Raw genomic sequence first — 8,841 nt, 5'->3', positions numbered from 1 at the left:
GAGTGCATATATTTAATCATCTTTATGTACTGGTTCCCTGTGGGAATTGAACCGACAACCCTGGCGTTGCAAGTGCCATGCGCTGCCAGCTGAGCCGCAGTTATTGATTTCTACAAAATGAATAAAACTGACCATCCCAAAAATGAAACTTATCTGATGTTCTTGTTTTAACCTTGACATTTTAACGACGTGTCTCTTGTACACGTTCTGCTTAACTGAGATGTGTGTGTGTGTATAAGTCGGGGGTCTGAGCCTCATGAAGTGCATCATATCTGAACAGGTATCGTTTCACAATGAGGGGTAGTGTTGCTCTGCTGGTGTTGCTGTTCTGTCTGTCTGGAACATGGACTCAGGAGGAGAGTGGAGGGTGTTCTGTCTGTCTGGAACATGGGCTCAGGAGGAGAGTGGAGGGTGTTCTGTCTGTCTGGAACATGGACTCAGGAGGAGAGTGGAGGGTGTTCTGTCTGTCTGGAACATGGACTCAGGAGGAGAGTGGAGGGTGTTCTGTCTGTCTGGAACATGGACTCAGGAGGAGAGTGGAGGGTGTTCTGTCTGTCTGGAACATGGACTCAGGAGGAGAGTGGAGGGTGTTCTGTCTGTCTGGAACATGGACTCAGGAGGAGAGTGGAGGGTGTTCTGTCTGTCTGGAACATGGACTCAGGAGGAGAGTGGAGGGTGTTCTGTCTGTCTGGAACATGGACTCAGGAGGAGAGTGGAGGGTGTTCTGTCTGTCTGGAACATGGACTCAGGAGGAGAGTGGAGGGTGTTCTGTCTGTCTGGAACATGGACTCAGGAGGAGAGCGGAGGGTGTTCTGTCTGTCTGGAACATGGACTCAGGAGGAGAGTGGAGGGTGTTCTGTCTGTCTGGGGCATGGACTCAGGAGGAGAGTGGAGGGTGTTCTGTCTGTCTGGAACATGGACTCAGGAGGAGAGTGGAGGGTGTTCTGTCTGTCTGGAACATGGACTCAGGAGGAGAGCGGAGGGTGTTCTGTCTGTCTGGAACATGGACTCAGGAGGAGAGTGGAGGGTGTTCTGTCTGTCTGGGGCATGGACTCAGGAGGAGAGTGGAGGGTGTTCTGTCTGTCTGGAACATGGACTCAGGAGGAGAGTGGAGGGTGTTCTGTCTGTCTGGAACATGGACTCAGGAGGAGAGTGGAGGGTGTTCTGTCTGTCTGGAACATGGACTCAGGAGGAGAGTGGAGGGTGTTCTGTCCGTCTGGAACATGGACTCAGGAGGAGAGTGGAGGGTGTTCTGTCTGTCTGGAACATGGACTCAGGAGGAGAGTGGAGGGTGTTCTGTCTGTCTGGAACATGGACTCAGGAGGAGAGTGGAGGGTGTTCTGTCTGTCTGGAACATGGACTCAGGAGGAGAGCGGAGGGTGTTCTGTCTGTCTGGAACATGGACTCAGGAGGAGAGTGGAGGGTGTTCTGTCTGTCTGGAACATGGACTCAGGAGGAGAGTGGAGGGTGTTCTGTCTGTCTGGAACATGGACTCAGGAGGAGAGTGGAGGGTGTTCTGTCTGTCTGGGGCATGGACTCAGGAGGAGAGTGGAGGGTGTTCTGTCTGTCTGGAACATGGACTCAGGAGGAGAGTGGAGGGTGTTCTGTCTGTCTGGAACATGGACTCAGGAGGAGAGTGGAGGGTGTTCTGTCTGTCTGGAACATGGACTCAGGAGGAGAGTGGAGGGTGTTCTGTCTGTCTGGAACATGGACTCAGGAGGAGAGTGGAGGGTGTTCTGTCTGTCTGGAACATGGACTCAGGAGGAGAGTGGAGGGTGTTCTGTCTGTCTGGAACATGGACTCAGGAGGAGAGTGGAGGGTGTTCTGTCTGTCTGGAACATGGACTCAGGAGGAGAGTGGAGGGTGTTCTGTCCGTCTCCTCCTCTCTCCCATCATTCTCCTCTTGCACCCTTCTTTTTCTCACCCTCCCCCTGGCTGGCAGGCTGGCTGGCTGCCCCCCCTCCTCCTCTGGCTGTCTGTCTCTATAGTTGGCATTGACCACCTTGGCTGACCCTCAGCTGGCTAGCATAGTCAGTAACACTTTACCATGTGAAACTCAGCCAAAACACACACACACACACACACACACACACACACACACACACACACACACACACACACAGTCAGTAGGAGAGAGCAAATCACAGTAACACAGTGAGGTTTTAATATGACAACAGCCAGTAAGACAGCACAGTATTGGAACTTTACAACAATAACAACAACTACAATACAAAATAGATACATTTACTATTCACATTGGAGTAGGTAGATGTTTTCCCTAACCACTGATACAGGGTCAGATATTTTGACACCTCTTAATGGTTAAGGTAAGGATTGGAGTTGGTGTATCTGATTCTAGATCTGTGGTTAAAGACAGCTATTTTAGCTCAAGCATTAACATTCACCATAGAGTCCTTTTATATACACACTGACCTCAGAGAGAGATACAGAGAGAGAGATACAGAGAGAGAGAGACAGAGAGAGAGAGACAGAGAGACAGAGAGACAGAGAGAGAGAGAGAGAGAGACAGAGAGAGAGAGAGAGACAGAGAGAGACAGAGAGACAGAGCGAGAGACAGAGCGAGAGACAGAGCGAGAGACAGAGAGAGAGACAGAGAGAGAGAGAGAGACACAGAGAGAGAGAGAGAGAGACAGAGAGACACAGAGAGAGAGAGAGAGAGAGAGCACAAAACCCCTGGGAAAAGAGAGATAGACAGAAACATAGATAGAAGGGGAGTGGTCTATTTGATTGGCAAGTCCAGAATCTTGGTGCGTGCATGTCCCCCTTGCATGTGCTTTTGTGTGTGTGTGTGTGTGTGTGTGTGTGTGTGTGTGTGTGTGTGTGTGTGTGTGTGTGTGTGTGTGTGTGTGTGTGTGTGTGTGTGTGTGTGTGTGTGTGTGTGTGTGTGTGTGTGTGTTATTTAATTGGCGAGTCCAGGATCTCTTCGTACTCTTCTCTCTGTTTCCTCCCACTTCCTCGAGAGGGGAGGAGCTTCACTGTAACAAGCCAACCCACGCTCGCCACCACCACCACACCCCCTATGACCTCACACACTGAGGGAACCAATGGCACAACAGCGATCTCCAGCATCATAGCGACCGGTACTTCCAGACCCTGAGTAGCCGACACCAAAGCTGGGTGAAGTCGGGTGAGGCCATGGGTCACCCCCACGAACCCCCCAGCAGAGCACACAGCTACCCCCAGGACGACGCACCAAGCCTGGAGACTGGCCGGCCACACTGGCCCCTGTTGGAGGAGAAGCATGGACACAGCAGTGCTCAGACAGCCGGTCCAACTGACAGTGAACAGAGCGGTGCCGACACTGACCCGTTCCTTCAGAGAGCGGTACATTACTAGAGCCAGAGACATCCATAGTCCTGCTAGAACAGTCAGGGACCAACCAAACGCTTCCCGCCAGAACTGGGCCGACTGTTGTGCCGGTGTCGCCCCATTGGGCATCCCTGACCCGGTCCCGTTGTTGTTCTGATCCAGCCCTGTTGGGTTAGGAACTAGCGCCAGACCCAGTCCTAACACGCCTGTCGCTACGGTGACCAGGTCCACCAATCCCAGCCGCTCGTCCAGGAGCAACAACGCCTGAGTGGCCGACAGGACGGTGGTCGCCAGGCGCCAGGTTGTCAACATGGCCTCGTCGTCGCCGAGGGAGACAAAGGATAAGGACGAGTAAGCGCAGCAGAGGGAGAAGGAGTGAGTCAGACCGTACAGGAGCAGCTTCCGCCGATAGCCCTTTGAGCCAAAGGCCGTCTCCGCCCGTTTCATTGGTACAGTCCCATAGAGCAGCTGGAGGACGGATCGTACCAATAGAAGAGTTAAGGGTGGGAGGTTAAAGCGTGAGGCGGCCAGGCGCGTCAGAACACACACACAGCCATGGGCCAGCCCCGCCAAGACCACACTGGCCCACGTGAGCCGAGACGCAGAGACAGACGCCTCGCTGAAACTCGCTAGCTGCTCTCCTACTCCCCCTCCTGCACCCTTCCCTCCTCCCTCCACCCCCCCCTCGCCTCCCCCCATGGGAGGTCTAAGGGGTGTGTCTTTGTTTTTGTCCTTCCCTCCAAACAGAGCGCCGGCCTTTCCTGTCCACTTCCTGGCTCCTGTCAGCTGTTTCTTGTCCGAGGTCTCCTCCAGGAAGGAGCCGAAGTCCTCGAAGGAGGGAGCGTCATCGTACCCCTCGTCTCCGGGCTGGGGGAAGTGTGTGTGTGTGTGGGGTGTGTGTGGGGCGTACTTGGCGGTGACGGTGTGAGGGTGGATCTTCACCCGTTTCTTGGAGCCGTCTAGGAGGTGAGTGGATTCCATGGTTACTCACCTGTAGGGAGGAGAGGTGAGGACAGAAGTTAGACGCAGACACCGACACACACTCCTCAGACAGAAACAGAGGGGTTTCACCTAATGGCATTGTCTTCCGAACGCATTGCAATGAACTATCTATGAGTGCAGATGGAGTCGTCGTGCTATCTGACGTAAGACAACGGCCAAACAGCCCTCTTCTGTGTCTGCCAGGTGACTCTGTTCTGACGCAGAGGATGCTGCTGCAGTAGACAGGAGACACACCTTCTACACTATACACAGACAGTAGAAACACACCTTCTACACTATACACAGACAGGAGACACACCTTCTACACTATACACAGACAGTAGAAACACACCTTCTACACTATACACAGACAGTAGAAACACACCTTCTACACTATACACAGACAGTAGACACACACCTTCTACACTATACACAGACAGTAGACACACACCTTCTACACTATACACAGACAGTAGACACACACCTTCTACACTATACACAGAAAGTAGACACACACCTTCTACACTATACACAGACAGTAGACACACACACCTTCTACACTATACACAGACAGTAGACACACACCTTCTACAATATACCACAGACAGTAGAAACACACCTTCTACAATATATACACAGACAGTAGACACACACCTTCTACAATATACATAGACAGTAGACACACACCTTCTACACTATACACAGACAGTAGAAACACGCCTTCTACATTTTACACAGACAGGAGACACACACCTTCTACAATATACACAGACAGTAGAAACACACCTTCTACAATATACACAGACAGTAGAAACACACCTTCTACAATATACACAGAGTAGAACACACCTTCTACACTATACACAGACAGGAGACACACACCTTCTACACTATACACAGACAGTAGACACACACCTTCTACAATATACACAGACAGTAGACACACACCTTCTACACTATACACAGACAGTAGACACACACCTTCTACAATATACACAGACAGTAGAACCACACCTTCTACAATATACACAGACAGTAGACACACACCTTCTACAATATACACAGACAGTAGACACACACCTTCTACACTATACACAGACAGTAGAAACACACCTTCTACATTTTACACAGACAGGAGACACACACCTTCTACAATATACACAGACAGTAGAAACACACCTTCTACAATATACACGGACAGTAGACACACACCTTTTACACTATACACAGACAGTAGACACCTTCTACAATATACACAGACAGTAGACACACACCTTCTACAATATACACACAGTAGAAACACACCTTCTACAATATACACACAGTAGAAACACACCTTCTACAATATACACACAGTAGAAACACACCTTCTACACTATACACAGACAGTAGACACACACCTTTTACACTATACACAGACAGTAGACACCTTCTACAATATACACAGACAGTAGACACACACCTTCTACAATATACACACAGTAGAAACACACCTTCTACAATATACACACAGTAGAAACACACCTTCTACAATATACACACAGTAGAAACACACCTTCTACACTATACACAGACAGTAGACACACACCTTCTACAATATACACAGACAGTAGACACACACCTTCTACACTATACACAGACAGTAGACACACACCTTCTACAATATACACAGACAGTAGAACCACACCTTCTACAATATACACAGACAGTAGACACACACCTTCTACAATATACACAGACAGTAGACACACACCTTCTACACTATACACAGACAGTAGAAACACACCTTCTACATTTTACACAGACAGGAGACACACACCTTCTACAATATACACAGACAGTAGAAACACACCTTCTACAATATACACGGACAGTAGACACACACCTTTTACACTATACACAGACAGTAGACACCTTCTACAATATACACAGACAGTAGACACACACCTTCTACAATATACACACAGTAGAAACACACCTTCTACAATATACACACAGTAGAAACACACCTTCTACAATATACACACAGTAGAAACACACCTTCTACACTATACACAGACAGTAGACACACACCTTTTACACTATACACAGACAGTAGACACCTTCTACTATATACACAGACAGTAGACACACACCTTCTACAATATACACACAGTAGAAACACACCTTCTACAATATACACACAGTAGAAACACACCTTCTACAATATACACACAGTAGAAACACACCTTCTACACTATACACAGACAGTAGACACACACCTTCTACACTATACACAGACAGTAGACACACACTTTCTACACTATACACAGACAGTAGACACACACCTTTTGCAATATACACAGACAGTAGTCACACACCTTTTGCAATATACACAGACAGTAGAAACACACCTTCTACACTATACACAGACAGTAGACACACACCTTCTACAATATACACAGACAGTAGAAACACACCTACAATATACACAGACAGTAGACACACATCTTCTACACTAAACACAGACAGTAGTCACACACCTTCTACAATATACACAGACAGTAGAAACACATCTTCTACACTATACACAGACAGTAGACACACACCTTCTACAATATACACAGACAGTAGACACACACCTTCTACACTATACACAGACAGTAGACACAGACCTTCTACACTATACACAGACAGTAGACACACACCTTCTACACTATACACAGACAGTAGACACACACCTTCTACAATATACACAGACAGTAGAAACACCCCTTCTACAATATACACAGACAGTAGACACACACCTTCTACAATATACACTGACAGTAGACACACACCTCCAATATACACAGACAGTAGAAACACACCTTCTACACTATACACAGACAGTAGACACACACCTTCTACACTATACACAGACAGTAGACAGACTTTGTACAATATACACAGACAGTAGAAACACACCTACACTATACACAGACAGTAGACACACACCTTCTACAATATACACAGACAGTAGACACACACCTTCTACAATATACACAGACAGTAGAAACACACCTTCTGCAATATACACAGACAGTAGACACACACCTTCTACAATATACACAGACAGTAGACACACACCTTCTACAATATACACAGACAGTAGAAACACACCTTCTACAATATACACAGACAGTAGACACACACCTTCTACAATATACACAGACAGTAGAAACACACCTTCTACAATATACACAGACAGTAGACACACACCTTCTACAATATACACAGACAGTAGAAACACACCTTCTACAATATACACAGACAGTAGACACACACCTTCTACAATATACACAGACAGTAGACACACCTACAATATACACAGACCGTAGAAACACACCTTCTACAATATACACAGACAGTAGACACACATCTTCTACACTAAACACAGACAGTAGTCACACACCTTCTACAATATACACAGACAGTAGAAACACATCTTCTACACTATACACAGACAGTAGACAGACTTTCTACACTATACACAGACAGTATAAACACACATTCTACAATATACACAGACATAGACACACACCTTCTACAATATACACAGACAGTAGAAACACATCTTCTACACTATACACAGACAGTAGACAGACTTTCTACACTATACACAGACAGTATAAACACACATTCTACAATATACACAGACAGTAGAAACACACCTTCTACAATATACACAGACAGTAGAAACACATTCTACAATATACACAGACAGTAGACACACACCTTCCACACTATACACAGAAAGTAGACACACACCTTCTCCACTATACACAGACAGTACACACACACCTTCTACAATATACACCGACAGTAGTCACACACCTTCTACAATATACACAGACAGTAGTCACACCTTCTCCACTATACACAGACAGTAGACACACACTTTCTCCACTATACACAGACAGTAGACACAGACCTTCTACACTATACACAGACAGTAGACACACATCTTCTACACTATACACAGACAGTAGACAGACACCTTCTACAATATACACAGACAGTAGAAACCTACCTTCTACAATATACACAGACAGTAGTCACACACCTTCTACAATATACACAGACAGTAGACACACACCTTCTACAATATACACAGACAGTAGAAACACACCTTCTACAATATACACAGACAGTAGAAACACACCTTCTACAATATACACAGACAGTAGACACACACCTTCTACAATATACACAGACAGTAGACACACACCTTCTACACTATACACAGACAGTTGACACACAGCTTCTACACTATACACAGACAGTAGACACACACCTTCTACACTAAACACAGACAGTAGACACAGACCTTCTACACTATACACAGACAGTAGACACACACCTTCAACACTATACACAGACAGTAGACACACACCTTCTACAATATACACAGACAGTAGAGACACACCTAAGTAAATGTACAGTCTGTTTTATGAGACAGACAGGGTTTGAGTGCAGGTCCTGTGTGTGGCCCCCAGTACTGTGTTACCC

General features: G+C 46.8%; 1 protein-coding gene across 1 annotated transcript in view; it reads right to left on the bottom strand.

Annotated features, from left to right (window-relative positions):
• Nucleotides 1–2,835: 2,835 nt before the first annotated feature.
• LOC145861359 (solute carrier family 35 member G2-like) overlaps nt 2,836–8,841 on the bottom strand; it is a 6,739-nt gene continuing 733 nt past the window's right edge. Inside the window, exon 2 of the mRNA XM_082963491.1 lies at nt 2,836–4,321. Within this exon, the coding sequence (XP_082819617.1) occupies nt 2,917–4,311 (1,395 nt within the window). The 5' untranslated portion in view covers nt 4,312–4,321 and the 3' untranslated portion in view covers nt 2,836–2,916. The remainder of the gene's footprint in view (nt 4,322–8,841) is intronic.

The sequence above is a fragment of the Salmo salar genome, chromosome 17 (assembly GCF_965601325.2).
Source record: "Salmo salar chromosome 17, fSalSal1, whole genome shotgun sequence".
Lineage (NCBI taxonomy): Eukaryota > Metazoa > Chordata > Actinopteri > Salmoniformes > Salmonidae > Salmo > Salmo salar.
This window is presented reverse-complemented; position numbering and strand designations above follow the sequence as displayed.